Here is a 27026-nt window from a genome sequence, read left to right on the forward strand (position 1 = left end):
AGGGGGGGCCAATAACCATGGAACCCTCTCCAGGCTATTAATATCTGCCCTCAGTCACTGGCTTTACTACTCTGGTGGAGAAAATTGTGCGGGAGCCCACGCCAATTTTTTCCGCCATTTAACCCCTTAATTTACTAGCTAGAACGGCCAAATTTTGCATATACACACTACTAACATTAGTAGTGTGGAATATGCAAAAAAAATGGGGATATGAGATGGTTTACTGTATGTAAACCAGGTCTCATATCATGTCGGGTTTTAGGAAGGAGAAAGCAAAAGCCGGTAATTGAATTACCGGCTTTCTGCTATATCGCGCTGGATGAAATATTAATATATATACATATATGTGTCTACTGATATATATATAGACAGTATATATGGTTTTTTTTGGTTTTTTTTACACATGGATCCCTTGTATAGCCGTATGTCGGTTTTGCAAGCCTGCGATAAAAACACGCATTACGGCTGCCATACGGATTACATACGGAGGATGCCATACGCAAAAAACGGTGACACACCCTGCCTACGGAGGAGCTACGGACCACTATTTTCGGGACTTTTCAGCGTATTACGGCCGTAATATACGGACCGTATTTTCATACGCTGTGTGTGACGCCGGCCTTAATCTGATGAGTTAATCTGGAGAAATTTCCCCCCATGCCTCCAGAAGCCCCTCCCACAAGTTGGTTTGGCTTGATGGGCACTTTTTGTGTACCATATGGTCAAGCTGCACCCACAACAGCTCAATGGGGTTGAGATCTAGTGACTGCGCTGGCCACTCCATTACAGATAGAATACCAGCTGTCTGCTTCTCCCCTAAATGGTTCTTGCATAAGTTGGAGACTGAGTCGCGGAGTCAGGGGGCCAACCTCATCTCTGTCTTCAGCTAAATATGCATCCTCAGATGCACATTTAGTTGCAATGTATTGTCGCTATCTCCCTGCACTGCAGTAGATATACACGCTAGCTGACATCGGCGTTCTCATCACATGACATTACTGTCATGTCCCACCTACCCTCAAGTGCCCCGACTATGGAGGAGGAAGAAGATGCTGCTCTCCGTGGGAGCAGGGGCAGGTAAGAAGAATCATTTAATTTTTTTTAAATGTGTTGGGAAAAAAGCACCAGGATGGTGGACATTAATACAGAATGGGGGCCCAGGACATTGGACATTATTAAAAAAAGGGGGCCTATGACAGAGAATATTATTACAAAATTCGGGCCATGACCGGGAACATTATTAAAGGATGACGACCAAGGACAGGGGATATTATTACATAATAGGCGACTAGTACACGGAATATTATTACAGAATAGGGGCCCGAATGGAGAACATTATTTCAGGGTGGGAAACAAAGACAGGGGACATTACTGCAGGAAGGGACAAAGGACAGAGGACATTTTTACTGGAAGGGACAATGGACAGGGGACATTATTACAGGAAGAAGCCCAGGATGTTGGAGGACATTATAACAGGAAGGAGCCCAGGACTATGGACATTATTACAGGAAGGGGACAGGACATGGGATATTATTACAAGATGGGGCTAGGACAGGGAACATTATTAAAGGATGGGAACCAAGGAAAGGAGATATTATTACTGGATGGGACATAGAACATTATTACAGAAAGGGACCAAGGAGAGGGGACATTAATACAGAAAGTTGCCTAGGATGGAGGACATTATTACAGGAAGGGGTCCAGGAGAAGGGACATTATTACAAGATGTGGCCAGGACAGGGAACATTATTAAAGAATAAGGAGACATTATTACAGGAATGGTGCCAGGTTGAGGGACATTATTACAGGAGCCCATATATCTGACTAACCTGGTGGTTGGGGACCAAGTCCAAATTTTGCTCCAGGGCCTGTAGTATTCTAGCTAGGCCACTGCAGATCTGCTTTAAGTAATACTGCATATTACTGAGGCTTGATGTCCTTTGGCCACGGACCCAAGGCAAAGCAAAAATAGACAAATTACATGAAGTTCAGGGAGGATAAGAAAAGCAGCACTCACCTAATCCTTTGTTCTGCTTTTCTTATCCTCTCTGCACTTCATGTACTTCACAATTTGGCATATGCACCACCAATATTCAATCTACTATATAATTGTCTAAGGGTCACTTCCATCTTTCTGTCTGTCCTTCTGTCTGTCTATAAAGGCACAGATGATTGGCCTCGGGGAGACCAAAACATCCAACACCGCGGAGACACCATCACGTGTTTCTCAACGCAGTGATTCCAGAACACTGCCCCCATCCCTTATGGGAAATATGCAGATGCATGTAAAGAAGCTGCGGAGACACCATCACGTGTTTCTCGACGCAAGCAGTGAATAGCCAGGCCTTTCCCCGGGAAGGAACAACCACGGGAAGGGCAGCATCCTATGAAGGAAAGCCACCTATGCCAAGCATGGTATCCATCCACAGACAGCTGTTTCGGGGTTTTTGCTCCTCATCAGTGTGGAGTAGGAATCTGGCTATTAGGAGCAGTGCCTAGTAAAAAGGCTATAAAGGCACAGATGATTGGCCTCGGGGAGACCAAAACATCCAACACTGCGGAGACACCATCACGTGTTTCTCAACGCAGTGATTCCAGAACACTGCCCCCATCCCTTATGGGAAATATGCAGATGCATGTAAAGAAGCTGCGGAGACACCATCACGTGTTTCTCGACGCAAGCAGTGAATAGCCAGGCCTTTCCCCGGGAAGGAACAACCACGGGAAGGGCAGCATCCTATGAAGGAAAGCCACCTATGCCAAGCATGGTATCCATCCACAGACAGCTGTTTCGGGGTTTTTGCCCCTCATCAGTGTGGAGTAGGAATCTGGCTATTAGGAGCAGTGCCTAGTAAAAAGGCTATAAAGGCACAGATGATTGGCCTTGGGGAAACCAAAACATCCAACACCGCGGAGACACCATCACGTGTTTCTCAACGCAGTGATTCCAGAACACTGTCCCCATCCCTTATGGGAAATATGCAGATGCATGTAAAGAAGCTGCGGAGACACCATCACGTGTTTCTCGACGCAAGCAGTGAATAGCCAGGCTTTTCCCCGGGAAGGAACAACCACGGGAAGGGCTAGCATCCTATGAAGGAAAGCCACCTATGCCAAACATGGTATCCATCCACAGACAGCTGTTTCGGGGTTTTTCCTTCTCTTTGATGTGGACATGTATTTCAAGGTACACCACTGATTCTAAATACCATTTCATGAAGGGAGTCAAGAAAATAGAAAAGGGACCTTACCTTAAGTAATTTGATTTCTCTCATTGCTATTTTCTTAACCATTTTGTCATCTTCACTTTCCAGAAATTTTTTGATAGCCACTATTCTACCACTTTCCTTGTGCCGACACTTCATCACCATTCCATAGCTTCCTTCTCCCACAAGGCCAAGATTTTCATACTTCTCCATTGTGACAGTGGGAACGTTTATAGATGTAGCTGCAAAATATCATATGACAAAGTGATTGTAATGGGTGTCTACTAATAAGATCTATTGTGTGAACTGCTCAAGACATGTGAAGTCTCGAAGCATGTACAGTAAGTAAATCTTACTGCTGCCGGTGGTCTCCGTTGTTATGAAGTCTCTTATAATTTATGTGACATGTCTATTACTACACCATTGTAGCTTCTAATGTAATATGAGAGCCTGCATTATCTGTGAATGTTTTCTGTTCCTTTCATTGAGCAATCTCATAAACCTTTTATTGATTTTTTAGCATATTTCTGTATAAAACCCTCATGTTTAACCAATGACATTAGTAAAATATAATGAGAAGTAGCAGGACTCCAGTATTAATCTTCTGATGAATGTATTTCTGCAAGGCCACTATTATAATGTGTAATATTTATAGGCTGCTCAACTAATTTCCCACTATTATGAGCAGGTTGCATGTTTAATAGAGTTACAAGAATAAAAATGTGGGATACAAGAGACTACCATCGAAATGGTAGATTAAGAAATAAAAAAACAGCAAAATTTATATTGCACATAATATTTGTTGTTTTTCTGCATCTTACATACAATATAATAATAAGTATCGTCCTTTACAAGAAGATTCCAAGGATTTGCCCAAGTAATTTACCAATACACTAAAATAAGAGCAAATAGGATTATTGCTTATACAACCGTGACCCAAAACAGATCACACTACCTAAAAATCAGAACACCAGAATTGCGGGGTATTTTGGCTCTGCAACAGCGCAATAAGATGCAATCAAAACATCAAATCTACCACAAAATAGTAGCAATAAAAAAAGGTCAGGTCAGGGCACAAAAAAGAAGCTCTCATACGGCAACATTACCCCCAAAAATCTGATGTTAGGAAATGGCAACACACGCAAAATTTTTATTTTCTTTTTTACAAATGTCTGAATTTTTTTTCAGCAGTCAAAGTGATCCTATACATGCATGTATGCAGAGACTTGTCACTCCAGGTCTAAGGGCGGGAAAGCGGCCAGGGACCTATCTGCATAACTAGTTTACAGCGCAGTCTCAGTCCCTGTAAGCGTATGTCTTTCTTTGAAACTCTGCAGCATTTCAAAGTCACATACCTGGCTGAGATCACACAGGCGGGGTCTGATACAGGCTGCCTACAGATCGGGCAGCATGTATCAGCTGTCAGGCTCACTTTACATTAAAAAAAACCTATGTATGTATCGTCATAATCACAATGACCGGTTGAATCATATTTTAAGTAATGTTTACTGTATAATTAACACTGTAAATAAAAAAACAATTGTAGAATTGCGCTTTTTTCCACTATTTCGCTGCACTTTGATTTATATTTCCATACTTTCTATTACATCACATGATAAAATGGTTGGAATCATTCAAATGTACAACTCATCTCACAAAAAAACAAGCCGTCACTTTGACAAGACAAGCCGTGGCTTTGTCAACAGAAAAATAAAAAGTTGTGACAAAAGTTGAAAACCGCCAAGTCAGGAAGGGGTTAAAAAGAAAATCTCAACAGATCCAAGCCAAGTAACTAATGGTAAAATATGAGGGAAGATGGATCTTTGAAGGAACGGATGAAGAATTGCATTTGACTCCTACAGTAATATAGGTTTTCTAAAAAAAAAGACCTAAACCATGGGATTGAAAGTCATATGCTGATGAAAACTTGCGGCTGGTTGTTGTCGGAGGTTTGCTACAGAGCGGTCAGCAGTGAACTGCAAATATAGAATAAGGCTGCGGTCATACGACCGTAGATTCTGTCATACGAGAGAATTGGGTTGTTTTTGCTAATGACACTCCAATCCAAACTTTGATTAGAGTTCGATCTCTGTCAGCACACTGTGAGGAGAAGGTGCACCGCCCCAGAGTCCTGGTCGTTGCAGTAATGTCGTTCTTCCACCAGGGGGAGTGATGTTACGTCTGATGGCACCAAAGGAGTTCACCTTACCAGGTATCACAGCCACACAACACACTTCACACTCCAGTCCACCAGGGGGAGCTAAGGGTTCTATCTACTAGGCCACTCCTCACATTAGGGTAAAACTAGTGGGTTGGTTAGGAAGTTAGTCAGAATGAGGAGAGGAGAGTTCCTGGCTGGAGACCGACGAGGAAAGGTCTCCAGGTCGAGCTGGCTGGAGTGATCTCCAGTCAGATCCAGACTGCGGTCTGAGGAGGACAGAAAGTACATGGAGCTGCGCCTGCAACCCATGCGGCAGCATCCTAAGAAAGGACACAAAAGGAATTGTGTTGTAGGGAGTGAGCCACGAAGTCACAGCAAAAGGAGTACAAAAACCAGAAGGAGTCCTGTCCTAAGAGAGGTTGTCTCCTTCCGGAGCGCGGGCCGGTGGCCGGAACACCGAGGGAGTAATAGACTCTACGCTTTACTTCAGAGACCGGCAGGGCAGTCAATTCCAAGTTGGCTGTCCGACCTAAACACCTAAGCAGACACGGTGGCAATTGTGGAGGAGGGGCGTCTCTAGGGTCCCTATAAAATAGCCTCAGGCCATCACCGTCATACGGGTTTGTCCTATCCACCTGGGGGACAGAGAGAGAGAACGACATAACATCCACAAAAGTCGTGAGGACCTTACCGAGTTGCTCAGCAGGGGGATACTACAACGCACGAGAGCTAGAAGGAAGGCTACTGATTTCCACCTGGATACGGGGACTCTGGAATTGCCATGAGACCGGACGGACCCTGCTACCCTGTCATCCGGCACCCTGGACTGTGGATGCTGAAGCCTTCAGTAAAGGTAAAGAGACTGCACCCATTGTGTCCTCGTTATTCGCTGCGCCTTACATCTTCCACCATCACCATCTACACTTCTGGGAAGCCCTGGGGAAATACTTCACCTGTGGGAAGGTACACCATCTAGCTGCCATAACATCACCCCAGCGGATCCCTAAGCAGCGTCGGTCACTCTGACCGAATACCACAGGTGGCGTCACGAACACTACCGTTGTCTACGAACTCTGCCTTTTATTGGGCGCCCCTCATAGGGCCACGATCCAGGTCGGGCCACCGTGACATCCTCGCTGAGGGAACTGAAGGACCCGGTACCGATTACTCCATTGCCCTTACGTGGGGGCGATCCAAAGGTAGAGAACAAAATTTCTCCGACTACTCCCTTGTGTAAATCTGCGAATATCAAGCTGCACTCTGAAGTCTTCCGAGTGCCATCCGACAATTTACATGCACTTATAGACTAGAATGGGATGCAATTTTTTTGTCATGCCTAATCACTATCAGAAAAGAAAACTTTGATCAACACTGCCTCATTAAAGGGAACCTGTCACCCCCAAAATCAAAGGTGAGCTAAGCCCACCAGCATCAGGGGCTTATCTACAGCATTCTGGAATGTTATAGATTAGCCCCCCGATGTAACTTGAAAGATGAGAAAAAGAGGTTAGATTATACTCACCCAGGGGCGGTCCCAGTCCGGTTCTGGTCCGATGGGCATTGCAGTGCGATCCGGGGCCTCCCATCTTCTTACGATGACGTCCTCTTCTTGTCTTCACGCTACGGCTCCGATGCAGGTGTACTTTGTCTGCCCTGTTGAGGGCAGACAAAGTACTGCAGTGCGGAGGCGCCGGTAAAGGTCAGGTTTATCCGACCGGACAGCGACGCCCATCAGACCAGAACCGGACAGGGACCGCCCCTGGGTGAGTATAATCTAACCTCTTTTTCTCATCTTTCAGGATACATCGGGGGGCGTATCTACAGTATTACAGAATGCTGTAGATAAGCCCCTGATGCTGGTGGGCTTAGCTCACCTTCGATTTTTGGGGGTGACAGGCTGGGTGAATACTTATTTTTTGCGTGCCGAGCTGATATTTTTATTGATGCCATTTTGTGCTAGATATGATGTTTTGATCAAAGGTTATTGCAATGTTGCGGTGACAAACAACATAATTCTGTTGTATTTATTTTTTTCTCATTACGCTGTTTACAGATTTAATTATTTTAATATTTTAATAGATCAAGCGTTTCTGAACTCAGTGATGCCAATATGATTATTTTTCATTTATTATTGTTTTATAAGGCAAAAGGGGGGTGATTTGACCTTTTATTTTTTTTATAGTTTTAAAAACTTTTTTTTCAACTTTTTACTTGCTTCAATAGTCTCCTTAGGAGGCTTGAAGATGCGATCTTCTGATTGTTTGTGCTACACATAGCAGGGCTTCAGCTACAGTATGTGTATCAAAATTCATCATCCGCTATGAACGCCAGCCACGGGCAGGCATTCATACAGTTGTGCTCAAAAGTTTACATACCCTGGCAGAATTTTTGCTTTCTTGGTCTTTTTCAGAGAATATGAATGATAACACCAAACCTTTTTCTCCACTCACGGTAAGTGGTTGGGTGAAGCCATTTATTGTCAAACTACTGTGTTTTCTCTTTTTAAATCATAATGGCAGCTCCAAAACCTGATCAAAAGTTCACATATCCCATTTCTTAATACCGTGTATTGCCCCTTCTAACATCAATGACAGCTTGAAGTCTTTTGTGGTAGTTGTGGATGAGGTTGTTTATTTTCTCAGATGGTAAAGCTGCCCACTCTTCATGGCAAAAAGTCTCCAGTTCCTGTAGCTGATCAACAATGACAAGCACGTGGGTCTTATGTATTCTGCAGTCAACCGGTTGTCATGCCAACCAAAGTCACATGATCACGGGGCAATGATGGGCATGGTTTGTAACGTGCTTCTGGCACAATCATGTTAAATGCCGCTGTCAGAGATTGACAGCAGCATTTAACATGTTAACAGCTGCGAATGGATCACTATTCCACCCGTGACTGTCATATGTTGCAAAAGATGTGGGCTCAGCGCCGGAGCCCGCATCAAAGAGGGATACATGACCTATGATTTATCTATATGTCATAGGTCGTGAAGGGGTTAAAGGGATTGTCCCGCCTTAAGCTTCAAGTCTGTGTTTACTCTATGTGAATGCAGACTTGTGAATCCTAGCGTTGTATGCACTGTGCACTGCGAGGATTCTCAGCTTCCGGCCCTGGGAGCTGTCAGTCATGTGATTTCAAGTATGAGATCTGTTACTTCCGGCCACATTCCAACTAGACAATTCAATACACTTGAATTGAGCGAGACCTTGACATAGAGTGACGGCAGACTTTAGAGGGGTCCACAAGGAATGTGACAAAAAGGTCCCCCCTCCCCGTTACAAATATCACATACTTCAGAGAGCAGCCCATCCTAGTCATGGGTCAGGTCAAATTGCAGTCTGAAGAAACAGAGGTTGAGACATGTGCCTCAACTAACAGAAGAGCAGTAAATCGTAAACACAACTCAGCCACTGCAGCAGGGCTGTGACATAAGGTGAAATAAATCTCCTCGCTGACTGAGTACTAAGGATTTTTTTTTCTCTTGACTCATATCTCAGTGCACAGTCTCTTTGTGCCCAGCTAAAAAGCTGTCACTAGAATGCAACACAGTGGGTATACAAATAAGTAGGGTGAAGCTGGAGAAAAGAAAATCTGCTCAATCAGGAAGAAGAATGTTGTTTTTATATGACTGAGGTATGTATGTATAAGATGCTGCTCTTCTGTCAGTTGAGATGCACGTCTTGAGCTGTTTATTCATACTGCAATTTGGACAGCTTGCTGTTTGGAGAAACCCTTTAACTCTTACTTCCAAGATAGCTACCACATTGTCATAGAGAGTGCAGTGATTGTCACACCTCCCCTGCCTTTCCTAACCCACAGCTGAGGGAAGGCATAGTTTAAAATGACCACTGCACTCCTCATGCCACTGTGATCTCCACAGGGGGAGCAGAATGCGGAACTGAGCAGATATGGCATCAGGAGGCAAATAGATGGCACCAAGTTGGGTGACTATATACAGTATATGTGAAATGTATAGTAAGGTAAGGGTCGCTATAGGGAGGTGCTATGTGACCTTTTCTCAATACTCTCATGGAGCCATCAACATTTCTTATGAACACAGACATTTTTTATGGACACTTTGGAAAACTGTCGTTGCCACATAATGTGGGACATTCTGAGCTATTGTGCCTGTACCAAATTAAATTGTAAAATTCAAATACCTGCACGAAAGAGCTACGTTGATACATTGAGCATCAAAACAGATCTCTCTTTATTACATAATTCGGTCAGTCTTTACATAGGTTATTAGTATTCATACACTGTAACAATATCATTTGCTCAGCTTATCTCTAAATACGTGCTGGCATATTTAGCATACATACATCTCATTGGCTAAAGTTTATTCTGTCTACACCCAAATGAAAAGTTTAGGTGTGTTTCTCAATTAGTTTCATTTCTCCAACTTTCCTATATTTTCTCTAAGTCCGTTAGACAAAGACTAAAGGTACCTTCACACTGAGCAACTTTCCAACGAGAACGACAACGATCCGTGACGTTGCAGCGTCCTGGATAGCGAACTCGTTGAGTTTGACACGCAGCAGCGATCAGGATCCTGCTGTGACATCGCTGGTCGTAGCTAGAAGTCCGGAACTTTATTTGGTCGTCAGGTCAGCGTGTATCATCATGTTTGACAGCAAAAGCAACGATGCCTGCAATGGTTTTTCATGGAGCGAACAACCAGCGAGAACGATAAGTACGTCACTGGATCGCTCCTGCATCGTTCAGCTGTTGCCGCTGTTTGACGTCTCCTAGCGACCTAAACAGCGACGCTGCAGCGATCGGCTCGTTGTCTATATCGCTGCAGCATCGCTTAATGTGACGGTACCTTAAGGGACCTCTGTTATCTCACATACACATACTGGCTCAAACTTCATCTTGGAAAGCAGGTCAGAATATATGCAGAATATCCACAATACAGTCAGGATAGATAAATGTAAATCCTACTCTCACAAAAAAACATAATAAATGATTATGGTTTTAAGTTACTGTATGTACACACAGTGGTGAAAATAAGTTTTTGATACACTTTCGATTTTGAAAGTTTTCCCACCTACAAAAAATGGAAAGGTCTCATGATGATCCACTGTTGAATAAAATGAAGGAGATGCAGTAAACCCGTGGGGGTTAGTCAAAAGTTTTGCACTTAGAAGAAGATAAAGAAAATGTTTATGTAGCACTTAAAAGATAGTATACCCTTAGAGGGTACTTGTATTTAATAATTGTTATATTGTTTTCTATTCTTATCAAAATGGGCCCACAATGTAAATATGTTCTGCAACGTTCAAGTGTCCTTACCTCCGATAAAGGAAAGCACCAGTTTGCATTAACTTGTTTTACTTATTTTATAGCATTTTAAAAATTGTATGTCTTCTTGCATTAACATGTATTGTTGTTCTTCTTTTCCCAGTCCGGAAATACTGGATTTAATGGGGGGGGGAAGGCCTGGAGTGTGGCGGCCCAGGGTCCTGGTCGTCATAGTAATGTCGCTTTCCTCACGGGCAGAGTGATGCTACGTTTGGAGGCAAGAAAGGATAACTGTAACCAGGTACCACAAACATGCAACACATTCACACTCCAGGCCACCAGGGAGAGCTTTTGATCCTATTTACTAGGTGACTCCCCATATACAGTACAGACCAAAAGTTTGGACACACCTTCCCATTTAAAGATTTTTCTGTATTTTCATGACTGAAAATTGTACATTCACACTGAAGGCATCAAAACTATGAATTAACACATGTGGAATTATATACTTAACAAAAAAGTGTGAAACAACTGAAAATATGTCTTATATTCTAGGTTCTTCAAAGTTGGCAACTTTTGCTTTGATGACTGCTTTGCACACTCTTGGCATTCTTTTGATGAGCTTCAAGAGGTAGTCACCGGGAATGGTCTTCCAACAATCTTGAAGGATGCTTAGCATTTGTTGGCCCTTTTGCCTTCACTCTGCGGTCCAGCTCACCCCAAACCATCTCGATTGGGTTCAGGTCTGGTGACTGTGAATGTCAGGTCATCTGGAGTAGCACCCCATCACTCTCCTTCTTGGTAAAATAGCCCTTACACAGCCTGGAGATGTGTTTGGGGTCATTGTCCTGTTGAAAAATAAATTATGGTCCAAGGAAACGCAAACTGGATGGAATAGCATGCCGCTGCAAGATGCTGTAGTAGCCATTCTGGTTCAGTATGCCTTAACTTTTGAATAAATCCCCAACAGTGTCACCAGCAAAGCACCCCCACACCATCACACCTCCTTCTCCATGCTTCATGGTGGGAACCAGGCATGTAGAGTCCATCCGTTCAACTTTTCTGCGTCGCACAAAGACACAGTGGTTGGAACCAAAGATCTCAAATTTGGACTCATCAGACCAAAGCACAGATTTCCACTGGTCTAATGTTCATACCTTGTGTTCTTTAGCCCAAACAAGTCTCTTCTGCTTGTTGCCTGTCCTTAGCAGTGGTTTCCTAGCAGCTATTTTACCATGAAGGCCTGCTGCACAAAGTCTCCTCTTAACAGTTGTTGTAGAGATGTGTCTGCTGCTAGAAATCTGTGTGGCATTGACCTGGTCTCTAATCTGAGCTGCTGTTAACCTGCGATTTCTGAGGCTGGTGACTCGGATAACCTTATCCTCAAAAGCAGAGGTGACTCTTGGTCTTTCTTTCCTGGGGCGGTCCTCATGTGAGTCCGTTTCTTTGTAGCGCTTGATGGTTTTTGCCACTGCACTTGGGGACACTTTCAAAGTTTTCCAAATTTTTCGGACTGACTGACATTCTTTTCTTAAAGTAATGATGGCCACTCGTTTTTCTTTACTTAGCTGCCTTTTTCTTGCCATAATACAAATTCTAACAGTTTATTCAGTAGGACTATCAGCTCTGGACAACACAACTGATGGTCCCAACCCCATTTATAAGGCAATAAAGTGTGAATGTACAATTTTAATAGTCATGAAAATACAGAAAAATCTTTAAATGAGGTGTGTCCAACTTTTGATCTGTACTGTATATATAACTGGTAGTCTGTAGGGAAAGTTAGTGAGTTCCAGACAGCAATCTGAGGAGGACAGAGGGTTTACGGAGCTGCGTAGGCCACAGTGCTGCAGCTCCTGGAAAGAGACATTTGGAAAGCAGAATTGATTGCAGTGAGCATGCAGTAGAGGAAGCACAGGAGAGGATAACAGAGGGAGACCAGCCTCGAGCAGGCTGCCTCCTTCTGAGGCACAGAAATCGGGTAGCCGGAGCACCGAGGTTGTAAGAACCTCCATGCCTTACATCAGAGACCGACAGGACAGCTGAACTTCAAGTCCCCTGTCCGACCCAATATCTAGGAAGCACGGTGACACCCTTCAGAGCCGGGTCATCTAAGAGATCCTATAAACAGGCTCAAGTCACCAGTCATACGGGTTACGTCCTATCCTACCCGAGGGACAGAGAGAGAGAGAGAGAGAGATAACATCTGTGAGGACCTTATGTGACGCTTCTAGCAGTAAGGGACTACACCACTACAGCGCAAAGGAAGGCTTCTATTTTCCACCTGGATAAGGGGACTCTGGACTTGACTCCAAACCGGCCGAACCCTACCTGCCCTGTAATCCAGTGCCCTGGACTGTGGCTGCTGAAGTCTTCATTAAATGAGGTGAAAAGACTGCAAACCTGTGTCCTCGTTCCTTACTGCATCTCTCACCATTCTACCATCTATACACTGGGAAGCCCTGGGGATATACTTCACCTGTGGGAAGGTATACCACCTAGCTGCGATAACATCACCCTAGGAAACCCCTTAAAGCAGCGTCGGTCACCATGACCGAATACCACAAGTGGCGTCACAAAGAATAGACTTTATCCCTTTAAAGACCTTTCCCCCCGTTTACATGAGCAACCCCCAGGGTCACGGACCGGGTCGCCACAGTGACATTCCCCTGTGAACCACCGGACCCAGTACCGAGCACCCCACGGCCCTGGCGGGGTGACTCAACATCCCAGTTACCAGTGGTATAACCATCTCAGTCGTAGAAGGCTCAACTGGTGCTAAAGAGGGAGTGGGACTGCATGGAAATGAAGGCATACATTGCTTTTAACTGTATTGGTGTTTGCAATATGTGGGTACAGTTTTACACTGGTGGAACAGAGACTCTTTGGCTCTATCACTTTTTCTGGTAAGTCACAGACTACTTTAGGCCTGTTGGATACCAGAGATCAAAAGTGCACAGAAGACATCAGATGGTGCAATGATCACTTGACTGTGCTGCCTGTGCCCAGTTGTAGACTTCAGGGAGAAGCCTGAGTACCCTGTTGCTTGTTGCGGGAGTTGAATGCAGTGAAATTGTCACAATTTCATTTTTCAATTGAAAATCAGGGCATGGGATGTCACAAAGTGACACATCATTACTGTATGGAGACACAGAGGGGGCATACTCATCATATGGACTAATTACAAAGGCATTATTGTATAGGTCCCAATATGAGCATTATTATTATTGTAAGCAGAGGCGTATCTAGGGGGGGCCAGCTGGCAGGGCGGCGCAGTCAGGCCTTCTAGTGCGGCGCTCCGAAGTGTCTCCCCTGGCAGCTGCATTCTGCCACCCCCCAGACTGGGAGTCGGCAGTTTTCTGAGCCCGGCTGTCAAGCTGACAGCTGGCACAGAGAAGTTGCAGCACGCCGGCTCCTAGAGATTAATTGTACTCACGTCTTATGGACATGAGTACAATTGAGGCTCTGACTGCCAGGTCAGAGCGACGCCAGCAGCGTGATCAGTTCATGTGATCACGCTGCTGATGTCACTCGCTGGCATGCAGAAGAGAGAAGAGGGTAAGTTGTAAGTGTTCCTCTGGCTGAGGAGCTGAAGACACCGAAGATTTGGAGTGGGGGGATTTAGTGTGTGTGTGTGTGTTTGTGTTTGGGATTTATTGTGTGTGTGTGTGTGGTGGTCAAGGATTTATTCAGTGTGTGTGTGGGGAATTTATTGTGTTTGTGTGTCTGTGGGGTCGGGGATTTGTTCAGAGTGTGTGTGGGGGAGATTTATTCAGTGTGTGTGGATTTATTCAGAGTGTGTGTAATTTATTCAGTGTGTGTGGGATATTTATTCAGTGTGTGTGTGTGTGTGGAATGGGATGAATTTATTCTATCTGGAGGGGGTGGATGGGAAAATGGGTGTCGACACAGTGAGTAGTGAGAGGAAAACATGTGTGCTGACACAGTATGGGGAGCGAGGGTGATGTAATGTGTGCGGACACAGTATGGGGAGTCGGGGGGATGTGTGAGGAGGAAATATGGAAAGCGAGGGGGTAAATATGTGAGGAGACAGTATGGTTAGAAAGGGGGCATACATGAGGAGAGGGGAGGAAAGTGTGAGTGGGCACAGAATAGATACTGAGTAGTGTGGGGAACAGAGTAAAAGCACAGCCAGGAGGGAACAGTATGCCAAGGAGGAGGAATGTAATGGAGGGGCACAGTATAGGGACTGGGCCCTATAGAGGGGACATAGTGTGAGAGGACAGTGTGAAGACAGGGCTCGGTATGGAAAGGAGAGAGAGCAGTGTGGAGAGCATGTACCACAAGAGGGACAGCGTGGGGTCATATTTTGTGCAGGGAACATAGCGAGAGGCAATTATTTATTTAGGGGCTCAGCGCAGGGCAGATATTATTATTCAGGAGCATTATAATAACACTGCTATCTTAAAGGGCATCATGTTGGGATGTGCTGCAGAAGACCTCTGAAGTTGGAAGTCTGTAGAGACAACAACGACTCCAGAGACTATGTCGTCTATCAGGCACCTGGATGTAAATGTTTTTTGTGATACCGACTAATTCTCATATTGTTATTTATGTAAGGAGAATTAAAGGGGTTGCCCAGGTTTGTGATGACTTTGCAATCATTCTATGTGACTGCAGACTTCTGAATTCTCACAGTGCGCACTGCACGTTGTCAGGATTCTCTCCTGCCGTCGATATGCATGCATGCGGTCACGTGCTGAATAGACATGTGTGGCCTCATTCACTGAAAATGAATTGAGAGAAGCTGGACAAGTCTAGTCAGTATGTGGCCAGAAGTATACAAATCACATACTTATTCTGCAGCGCCCTCTGCTGGTTGTCCTCATATGAACTCGAGCCAGGGAGCTTTCTAGGAAAATTCCCACGATCTAGGAACAACCAGCAGAGGGCGCCTCACCACAAATGCAGGTAAATATAGGTCAATGACCTACTTTACCTACATTCTCCGGGGTTTTGCAGACATGAGCAACCTTGCATTAGCAAAGCTCGTGGCTGCAAAATATTTTAACCCCTTCAGATGGATTTACATTGTTGGACTTTACAGATCTGCTGAAGGTAAGAATATTGTTGGTTTATTATGTTTTTTTTGTTACAGAACGAGGGTCTTCAGTCATTGGATTTGGCGTTCAATAAAATATTAAAACAACCTTTGTTTTTATTTCATTAAAATAATGTTTAATATTGTTTGTGTATTTTTTTAACCCTTTACTAGTATTGGATTATTAATGGATAGGTGTCATAATTGACGCCTCTCCATTATTAATTTGGCTTAATGTCACCTTACAATAGCAAGGTGGCATTAACCCTTCATTACCCCATATCCCACCGCTACACGGGAATGGGAAGAGAGTGGCCAAGTGCCAGAATAGGCGCATCTTCCAGATGTGCCTTTTCTGGGGTGGCTGGGGGCAGATGTTTTTAGCCAGGGGGGGCCAATAACCATGGAACCCTCTCCAGGCTATTAATATCTGCCCTCAGTCTCTGGCTTTACTACTCTGGCGGAGAAAATTGTGTGGGAGCCCACGCCAATTTTTTCCGCCATTTAACCCCTTAATTTACTAGCTAGAACAGCCAAATTTAGCATAGACACACTACTGACATTAGTAGTGTGGAATATGCAAAAAAAATGGTGATATGAGATGGTTTACTGTATGTAAACCAGGTCTCATATCATGTCGGGTTTAGGAAGGAGAAAGCAAAAGCCGGTAATTGAATTACCGGCTTTCTGCTATCTCGTGCTGGATGAAATATTAATATATATACATATATGTGTCTACTGACATATATATATATATATATATATATACACAGTATACATATATATATATATTTTTTTTAACACATGGATCCCTTGTATAGCCGTATGTCGGTTTTGCAAGCCTGCGATAAAAACACGCAGTACGGATGACATACGGATTACAAATGGAGGATGCCATGCGCAAAAAACGCTGAAACACCCTGCCTACGGAGGAGCTACGGACCACTATTTTCGGGACTTTTCAGCGTATTACGGCCGTAATATACGGACCGTATTTTCATACGCTGAGTGTGAAGCCGGCCTTAGGGAGAGCAGCTCGTCAGCATGTGACTTAGGCTACATCCCCTCAGTCAGTAATCGGCAGCGATTTGGACGCAGCACATGCCCGTTGCATCCAAAGCACTGCTGGCTATCGAACACAGGTGATTCCGCATGTGTTCAATATATTGGACAGGTGACATTTATCTTGCAGAGACTGAGCGCATCCGCAAGATAAATAGATATGCTGCAGTCTGGAAAGACGCACCGCATGTCCATCTCTGCAGGGAAGCCGCGGGTGCCGGTGCACATGTAATATCCCAGGAATTCGGTTGTTACAGTGGTATTGCCTTCCACATGGAGAGGGTGATGCCATGCCTAGAAGCCACAAGGATCCCTTTAAAAATTAACATGTACACACAACACTGTTCTGACTCCAGGCCAGAAGGGGGAGCGCTTGACTTGGTTTGAGGGTAGCTTCCCTATATATTCTGGCTGGAGGAGGAGTTAGGGTATGTGCACATGTTGCGGATTTGGCCCTGCGGATCCGCAGCAGTTTTCCATGCGGTGTACAGTACCCTGTAAACCTATGGAAAACCAAATCCGCTGTGCCCATGCTGCGGAAAATTCCGCGCAGAAACTCAGCGGGTTATTTTCCGTAGCATGTCAATTCTTTCTTTGGATTCTGCAGCGTTTTACACCTATTCCTTTCTAGGAATCTGCAGGTGTAAAAACGCACGCAGGCGAAATCTGCACAAAATCTGCAGAAAACCCGCAGGGAATCCGCAGGTAAAATGCAGGTAATTTTACCTGTGGATATTGCAGAATCCGCATGGAAAAATCCGCAATGGAATCCGCAAGGTGTGCACATACCCTTAGGGAGTCTGAGAGGAGAGCTGGAGCTGAGCAGACATGCGGCACTGCAGCTCTTGACAGGAGAATCAGGCAGATTGTAGGAGACAGTGAGGGGAGAAGGAGCAAAAGGAGGAGAAAGAGAAACTAGAGTGGAGCTGCAATTGGGCTCACTCCAGGATCAAGCACAGAAACCGGAAGCCGGAATTCCGAAGCTGTGGGGGTAACTGTATGCCCCACAGTAGAAACAGGCAGGCAGGAGATTCCAAGTCTCCTGGCCACCATTACACCTGAAGGCACAGCAGCAGATAGAGCCTGGAGTCACAACGAGAAGGGACACTTGTAAAAAGGCTTGAGTTGCCTGCCATGCGGGTAGTGTCCACCGAAAAGGACAGAGAGAGAGAGAGAGGACCTTGTACAGAGCCACAGGCAGCAAGGGACTGAGAACACAGTGCAAGGAAGGTGCAAGTGTACACAGTGCAAGTGTAAGGAAGGTTTCCAACCCCACCTGGCTAGGGGGACTCCGAATCGCTTCCAGGCTGCCTGGATTCCAAAGACCACCTGTAACCTGTACCTGAACTGCATCAGTAAAAGGTAAAGAGACTGCAACCTTGTGTCCTCTAGTTCTTTCCTATACTCCACAGTCAACCATCCCTTTTACCATTTACACCGGGAGCCCTGGGGACCAAGCTCTACCTGTGGGGAGCTATACCATCTAAACTGCCAAACCATCAGCCCCAGAGGACCCCTTTAAGCAGCGTCGCCAACACTGGCCGAATACCACAGGTGGCGTCATGAAATTACTTCATAGACTTTATTTCCCATTTTAAATTTCCCATTTAATCTCCTTTTTACTGCACACCCAGGGCCACGGACCGGGTCACTGCCACCGTGACCACCCCTTTAAGAACAGAACCGTCCCGGTACCGAGTACCCCACGGTCCTAGCGGGTGCTTTACACGCATAGTGGACATGGAATTTCTTGAAATACCATCCACTATGCTGTTACATCTGTCCGCTGCGGGTTGGCCGCTGCGGATGTACGCATTGTCCAACCCGCAGCGGTTACTGATTGTGGGAATATACCCTAAGTGTTCAAATTGCATATGTGCTCCGGGGTGTGGGGGGGCCAAATTGAATTCTTGCCCGGGTGACAGGAAACCTAGATACACCTCTCATTGTATGGGGGCACAATGACAGCATTAGCTTGTGTGTTAACCGAGTGTCTTAGGAGTGCTGAAAAAATAAGTTTGAGCCCCCACAGCCGTAACACATGCAGGGATTGACTAAAACTAATCTCTGACTTTGTTGCGGGATTTGCAATGGGAAGCGAGGGTGCCAATCTCATGGCGCACATTGCAGTGTGTACACCTCACTACTGTCCAGTCCAGTCTTGAAATGTTGTGTCAGATCATGAAGCTGAAGACTCCAGTGGTATTTGCTGAATCAGCTGGTAGCGTCCCTGGTAACCACACGGGCAGATGCTGAATGAGAGTGTGACATCACAGCTGCTGGCTATGGTGTCCTTTCTACTGTAGAAACTTACCTGTCAAATACCCTGACAAAAAGGAAGCGCTAGGTTTCTGGCCTCCACAGCACACCGTAGCCAGCAGCTGTGATGTCACATGCTCCTTCAGCGCCCACCCATGTGGCTGTCAGGGATGCTGCCGACTGATTTTTCCTGATTTATAATCGCAGCATATGATCCTGATCAAATAGTCGAATCATACTCGACCATACAGGTCAATAAGTCTGTTGAATCGAACTGCATTTGGATGACATATGAGTGCAGTCTGATTTCTGTGGACATTTTTCTCCATTTTCTCCTCACAGTGTACCACGATTCTCTCATCCAAGAGCATTGGATCACACTAATCTGACACTGATCAAGCTCTGATCTCAGATAGCAGAATCTACGGTTGTTTGACCCTAGCCTAAATCTACACCAAAATTTTGGTGTCATTTTAGTGCACAGTGGGTGAAATGTGCTACATTAAGGCTAAGTGCACATGTTGCAGAATTTTTGCGGAAATTTCCACGGCAATTCTGCAACTCCTGCCGCGGGTATATCGCATGCGGAATTGGCATGCGTATTCCCGCTAAACACTAGCGCTTTGCAAGTATAATTAGCTTGCAGAATGCTAGCGCTTTCCAAGCGATCTGTAGCATCACTTGGAAAACTGATTGACAGGTTGGTCACACTTGTCAAACATAGTGTTTGACAAGTGTGACCAACTTTTTACTATTGATGCTGCCTATGCAACATCAATAGTAAAAAGATCTGATGTTAAAAATAATTAAAAAAAATAAAAAAAATGGTTATTCTCACCTTCCGACGTCATGTGACGACCGCGACGTCATCCTAGGTCCTTCGCACACAGCATCACTGGGAACGGAAGCGGCCGTGTGCACCGTTGAGAGGCGGGAGGACTCCGGGGGCCATAAGAAGGTGAGTATATCCCTATTTTTTATTTTAATTATTTTTTTTTAACAATTATATGGTTCACAGGCCCTGGAGGAGAGTCTCCTCTCCTCCACCCTGGGTACCATCCGCACATGATCTGCTTACTTCCCGCAAGGTTGGCATAGCCCCATGCGGGAAGTAAGCTGATCAATGCATTCCTATGTTTGCGGAATCCCCGCGATTCCGCAAATTAATGAACATGCTGCGTTTTTTTCCAGAATGCGATTTCGCTCAGGAAAAAACCGCAGCATGTGCATACAAATTGCGGATTGCATTCTTTTAATAGGATGCTTAATGTGAGTTTTTTTGCGGTTTTATCGCGTTTTTATAGCGAAAAAAACGCGAAAAATCCGGAACGTGTGCACATAGCCTAAATGTGGAAGAATTGTGGTGCCATTAGCTCAAAATTGTCTGACATGTTTGCACCACATTTTTATGTTTTAGATACTGTCTACGACTTGCTCAGCAAAGGAACGAGGTTTTGAAAGAAAGGCTTGTGTCCAGATATAAAACTTGAGCCCCAATTAATACGCCCAAATTTTTGCACAAACACAGGCATGAAAGTGAGCAAACTAATCGATGGTGTAAGGTTAGACCAGACAGACTAAGGATGCAGCAAATTTATCAGTCCGTAAATACCACTGTGATAAATTTGGCACATTTGGAGACTTTCTAGTCTAAGTTTACGCTGTCTAAAAATTGGATGATTTTAATGAATGCTTTTCCCCAAAGTTGCCTTGTCAAACTCTGTTTAATTTGCTAATTTATGCTCTCTTTGTGCTAAGCCAGCCCCCTCCTCAAACGAGGTGCAAAAAGCGTGTGATTCAAATGGTACTAGAATTCTGGTGCATTTACCTCATGTAAACCTCTCCCAAAATAGCGAAAGGCATCTTTTTACCAGCAGCAGAAAAGGGCACAATATAATTTTCTAGATATTTTCCAAATCTCTCATGATACAGAAGATGTCTAAAACATATGATAAACCTGCTGTGTGTCACGTTTTTCCGTTTGGTGCAATAGGTGGCAGAAATTGTAATAAATCTTCCCTAATGTTCAAAAACATCACTGCCGATAAACCAACTATTCTTATTACAACCCTGTTATTTTAGAACTTACCGTACACACGACTAAATTGTTAAATAGAAAATATTGGTTATTTGATCGACAAATTTTGCTTCAGTTGTAATGAATATGATAAATTTACTCTTTACGGGTTTCAGTATCGTGAGGCTGCCGTCACACTAGCAGTATTTGGTCAGTATTTTACCTCAGTATTTGTAAAGCCAAAACCAGGAGTGGGTGATAAATGCAGAAGTGGTGCATATGTTTCTATTCTACTTTTCCTCTAATTGTTCCACTCCTGGTTTTGGCTTACAAATACTGAGGTAAAATACTGACCAAATACTGCTAGTGTGACGGCAGCCTGACTGTAACGATAAATGAATGTGCAATTTTGGGATTATTTTGTCAGCAGCTTCAATGTAACGATGACGTCGCTAATAATCCGATATTTGTAAACTCTGAAATCTAAACTTCCTTTACAATAAGATAATTCTTCCCTTTTCTTCAGGACAAAAGAAGCAGAATAAACATTAGGTAGCGAAAGCATTCCATACCACGCGCCCTACCCAGAGACGAAATTGTAGAAGTGAAAGGATGACATATGCAGCAGACGGATAGAAGATGGTAAGGCGTTACGCGGCATGTGAAAAGGCTTTTATGTTCTAGGCATTCATGCCACCTACCTAGTGTTTCTTAATAGGCATCAGTCTTCTTCATTCAGTGACAAGACAAAGGAAGAATCCATGGCTGGCGGAGGATACGACTGCAGAACTGCAGCATTCTCTACAAGTAATCCAGTGTAGGGTCAGGAGCAATATGCCAGTCGGTGCCACATGTATGTGCCCAATGTGGGATGGCTCCTAATGGCAATCATAGACAAGCGAAGCAATTGTTCAAAGCGGTGCAGGGTGTGTAATGTGTGGTTAGAATGCCGAGTGTATTGGATGCCTTCTCCGCTTGTCACCTCTAGTCAGCATACAATAGAAGCCATAGTAAGCAGCCGGTAGCTGGGGGAATGCCGGTCACCCTGGCAACTGCCCCCTGCAGGGAATATACACAGGAAACACTAGTGCATTCAAGAATAGCCACGGGCAGACACCGTCGCAGTAATAGCGCACACGTATATACAGGCAGCACTCACCTGCACACCTCTATCACCTCATGCTTGTCTGGCAGCGTCAGACATGTGCTACGCCGGGGTGAGACGAGATGCCAGGCTGAAGCTGCGCCCACTCTGCACTGCACAAATACCTAAACAGGCACATCCCCTCCCAGGAGACAAAAAATGGGATGTTGCACCCTGCCACCTGCGGGCTACACTTCAGCTAAGATTTCTAAATTCTTTCTTTTTCTTCTAAGCATTTGTAGCATCTGCAACAAAAAAGTGGTGGCAGAAAATATGATGCTTTGCTTTTCACATTTGTTTGAATGGGTTAAAAAGCACTGCAAAAACGCTGAAAGAATTGCAATGCTGCAGCTTTGAAAAAAATGCTTGGATGGTTCAAATCTGCAAGGAAAAAAAGCAGCGTGTGCATGAGATTTCACAGCACGCATTCACTTTGCTGGTACTGTAAAACGCTGTATAAATGTAGCACGTGAACAAGCCCTTATTCTATAGATACAAACCAGTCTTTGAATATCAGAGGCGTCAAATAAATTGCAGTATCTGTACTGGTGGCACAAAGGTATATAGCGTAGGAAACCATAAAGCGTAACTTATGTGTAAGGCTGCCGTCACACTAGCAGTATTTGGTCAGTATTTTACATCAGTATTTGTAAGCTAAAACCAGGAGTGGGTGATAAATTCAGAAGTGTTGCATATGTTTCTATTATACTTTTCCTCTATTTGTTCCACTCCTGGTTTTGGCTTACAAATACTGAGGTAAAATACTGACCAAATACTGCTAGTGTGACAGCAGCCTAAGGAGTAAAACTTCAAGCATCAATATACCAAATATATGACATAGACATTCAAAAAGTGCTCACGACGAAACAGTGCAGTAGTTAAAAAATTGGGTGTTTCTCATCTGTTTCTCTGGAGATCACCCTCAGAAGAAGTGGCATAAGAGATGGGGATTAGTAATATAATTCAGTCCCTATTATCCCCAGCCGTGCCCAAATGCAGGACTCCCGCCCTAACAAGGGCAGTACCCAAGTATGGCCCTGCTGTAGTGAACTCCAAACATTCCCTACGCGTTTCAGCCTTGTATTATAGGCCTCATCAGGGGAACTTGTATATATAATATCTAATAAAGATAGTTAAAGGTTCCTTGAGCAGCGCAGTGGCACTAGTAGCTCAGCTACGGGCATGTCAAACACATGATAACGCCTAAAATGTTCCTAGTATTTTCCAGGGGAGGTGTTCTGTCTTCGGTTTAATGCCCCTTCTACAAAGGCCTGGGGTCTGACGTTACTATCTATCAGCTGTACCCAAGTAGCCAAATACCGCCCATTGTGACATCTGTGTGTCACCTGTGTGACATGTACCTGAATGAAATTCTCCAGTGACTGGGACGCAAAAGCAGTACAGTTAGTGCTGTTCCCAGGCGCCGGGTGCTGACTACAACTGTCATCATCTTCACCTGGTCTCCCTGCGATCAGCAAGACTAGGCAATGCTGATGACAGATGCAGTCAGCGCCTGGGAACAGCAGGAAGTTTTTCTTTTTCCCTTGTCGCACATTAACTAAATAATTACAGAACAGTCTAAGGTCCCCCTATATTTTAAAACCAGCTCAGATAAAGCAGACAGCTGCAGTCTTCTATTATCAGGCTGTGTCGGTCCATGTTAATGGCCTGTCCCCAGCCCAAAAATAGAAGCCTGCAGCCGCCCGAGAACTGCCGCATCATACTAGATGCGCCAATTCTGGCACTTTACCTAGCTCATCCACATTGCCCTGGTGTGATGACAATCGGGGTAATACATGGGTTTGATGACAGCTGTGATTTGTCAAATATCACAGCTGCCATTAAGCCTTGGGGTTAGTAATGGAGAGGTGTCAGTCAGACACCCCAATTCGTAACCCTGTAAGTACAAATAATTAAAAACACACACAGAAAAGTCCTTTATTTTGAAATAAAAACTCAGACACCCTATTTCACCTATTTATTTCCCGAAAACACCCCCCCACAGCTCCGTCGTAATCCACATCGATGTCCCACGACGATCCCCGACGCTGCTACATCCGGAAGCTGTTATGAGCAGTAACATTAGTAATGTGACCGCTCACCACGGCTGCCAGAACACACTGAGAGTAGCATGAGAACCAGAGGCAGTGATGAGCGATGACATTAATAAAGGGGTATTCCCATCTCCAAGCTAATATCCCAATATGTAATAGATGTAGTAATAATATTAGCAAATACCTCCAATAAGAAATGTATTATAGTTCTTCTGATTCTCTTAGTCGTTTTACTCATATGCAGGCATTGCAGGACCTTAGGTATCCATAGTTACGTCCACTAACAACTAGCTAATTAGCTATTTAGCTATCACTATTTCAATAGACTTACCTATGGATACCTAAGGTCCTGCAATGCCTGCACATAAGGAGAGACAAAGCGAATCAGAAAAACTCTACTACATTTCTAATTGGAGGTATTTGTTAATATTATTATTTTATCTACTACATATTGGGATAGGGTCTTGGAGGTGGGAATACCCCTTTAATGTTACCGCAGGTCACAGCCGGCAGTTCTTAGTGTAACCTCTGTGTGAGCCGGCCAGCTGTGAGCTGCGCTAACCTTAATGACGTCACTGATCATCATTTTTGACGTGTAATTCAACCTTGCATCTAGATTATAAATGTACAAGCTTTTCTTATTTGAAGTCCATATTATTTCATTGCACTACCAGTCAGAGGGCCCCAACTAAATGGAAGAGACTTGACATCTCTCACAGGCCAAGCATTAATATTTCACAGATAGGAACAGAAAAATCATGAGTAGGGTTGAGCGAAACGGGTCGAACATTTTCAAAAGTCGCCGACTTTTGGCTAAGTCGGGGTTTCATGAAACCCGATCCGACCCCTGTGCGTGGTCGGCCATGCGGTACGCGACTTTCGCGCCAAAGTCGCGTTTCAATGACGCGAAAAGCGCCATTTCTCAGCCAATGAAGGTAAACGCAGAGTGTGGGCAGCGTGATGACATAGGTCCTGGTCCCCACCATCTTAGAGAAGGGCATTGCAGTGATTGGCTTGCTGTCTGCGACGTCACAGGGGCTATAAAGAGGCGTTCCCGCCGACCGCCATCTTACTGCTGCTGATCTGAGCTTAGGGAGAGGTTGCTGCCGCTTTGTCAGAAGCAGGGATAGCGTTAGGCAGGGTCCATTAACCACAAAACCGCTTGTGCTGCAGCGATTTGCACTGTCCAACACCACCCTCGGTGTGCAGGGACAGTGGAAGTTTTTTTTTTTCCCCTCAGCGCTGTAGCTCATTGGGCTGCCCTAGAAGGCTCCCTGATAGCTGCATTGCTGTGTGTACGCCGCTGTGCAAACCAACTGCTTTTTTCAAAGCACAAATCCTCTTGTTCCTTCCTTTCTGCACAGCTATCTTTTTTGTTTGTCCACACTTTTTATTTCATTTGTGCATCAGTCCACTCCTTATTGCTGCCTGCCATACCTGGCTGAGATTACTGCAGGCAGGGAGATAGTAGCTGCCTGCCATACCTGGCTGAGATTACTGCAGGCAGGGAGATAGTAATTGTAGGACATTCCCTGTTTTTTTTTTTTTTTTTTTTTGGTGGGAGATTAAGATTGGCAATTTGGCATTTCTGCTAGAGTGCCATCCCTGTGTGTGCCATCTCTCTCACATAGTGGGCCATAGAAAGCCTTTTCATTTTTCTGTATTTTTTTTTGTGGGGTGTATAAATTCTCCCTGATAAAAATACAGTGGGAGATTAATATTGGCCTTTGGGCTTGTGTGCCAGTCCTGAGTGTGCCATCTCTCTCACAAATAGTGGGCCATAGAAAGCCTATTTAATTTTTTTTTTGGTTTTATAAATTTTCCCTGAAAAAAGGGAGATTAATATTGGCCTCTGGGCTTGTGTGCCAGTTGTGAGCGTGCCATCTGTGCCAGTCCTGAGCGTGCCATCTCTCTCACAAATAGTGGGCCATAGAAAGCCTATTTAAATATTTTTTTGGTTTTATAAATTCTCCCAGAAAAAAAGGGAGATTAATATTGGCCTCTGGGCTTCTGTGCCAGTCCTGAGCGTGCCATCTGTGCCAGTCCTGAGCGTCCCATCTCTCTCACAAATAGTGGGCCATAGAAAGCCTATTTAATTTTTTTTTTGGTTTTATAAATTCTCCCAGAAAAAAAGGGAGATTAATATTGGCCTCTGGGCTTGTGTGCCAGTTGTGAGCGTGCCATCTGTGCCAGTCCTGAGCGTGCCATCTCTCTCACAAATAGTGGGCCATAGAAAGCCTATTTAAATATTTTTTTGGTTTTATAAATTCTCCCAGAAAAAAAGGGAGATTAATATTGGCCTCTGGGCTTCTGTGCCAGTCCTGAGCGTGCCATCTGTGCCAGTCCTGAGCGTCCCATCTCTCTCACAAATAGTGGGCCATAGAAAGCCTATTTAATTTTTTTTTTGGTTTTATAAATTCTCCCAGAAAAAAAGGGAGATTAATATTGGCCTCTGGGCTTCTGTGCCAGTCCTGAGCGTGCCATCTGTGCCAGTCCTGAGCGTCCCATCTCTCTCACAAATAGTGGGCCATAGAAAGCCTATTTAATTTTTTTTTTGGTTTTATAAATTCTCCCAGAAAAAAAGGGAGATTAATATTGGCCTCTGGGCTTGTGTGCCAGTTGTGAGCGTGCCATCTGTGCCAGTCCTGAGCGTGCCATCTCTCTCACAAATAGTGGGCCATAGAAAGCCTATTTAAATATTTTTTTGGTTTTATAAATTCTCCCAGAAAAAAAGGGAGATTAATATTGGCCTCTGGGCTTCTGTGCCAGTCCTGAGCGTGCCATCTGTGCCAGTCCTGAGCGTCCCATCTCTCTCA

At 44.6% G+C, this 27026-nt stretch overlaps 1 protein-coding gene across 2 annotated transcripts in view; it reads right to left on the reverse strand.

The window, feature by feature from the left end:
* Window positions 1–22422, reverse strand: part of CDKL2 (cyclin dependent kinase like 2) — a 126287-nt gene extending 103865 nt beyond the window's left edge. The window contains exons 1-2 of one of the 2 annotated variants that reach the window (XM_069743504.1): window positions 22172–22422; window positions 3252–3448 (exon numbers count right to left, since the gene is read on the reverse strand). In XM_069743504.1, coding sequence (XP_069599605.1) covers window positions 3252–3419 — 168 coding nt within the window. In that variant the 5' untranslated portion in view covers window positions 3420–3448; window positions 22172–22422. Of the gene's footprint in view, window positions 1–3251; window positions 3449–21713 lie in introns of both variants that reach the window. The other variant, XM_069743503.1, reaches the window with a different exon arrangement.
* Between the last annotated feature and the right edge of the window lie 4604 nt (window positions 22423–27026).

This window comes from Ranitomeya imitator, chromosome 1, assembly GCF_032444005.1.
Source record: "Ranitomeya imitator isolate aRanImi1 chromosome 1, aRanImi1.pri, whole genome shotgun sequence".
In the NCBI taxonomy this organism is placed as follows: domain Eukaryota; kingdom Metazoa; phylum Chordata; class Amphibia; order Anura; family Dendrobatidae; genus Ranitomeya; species Ranitomeya imitator.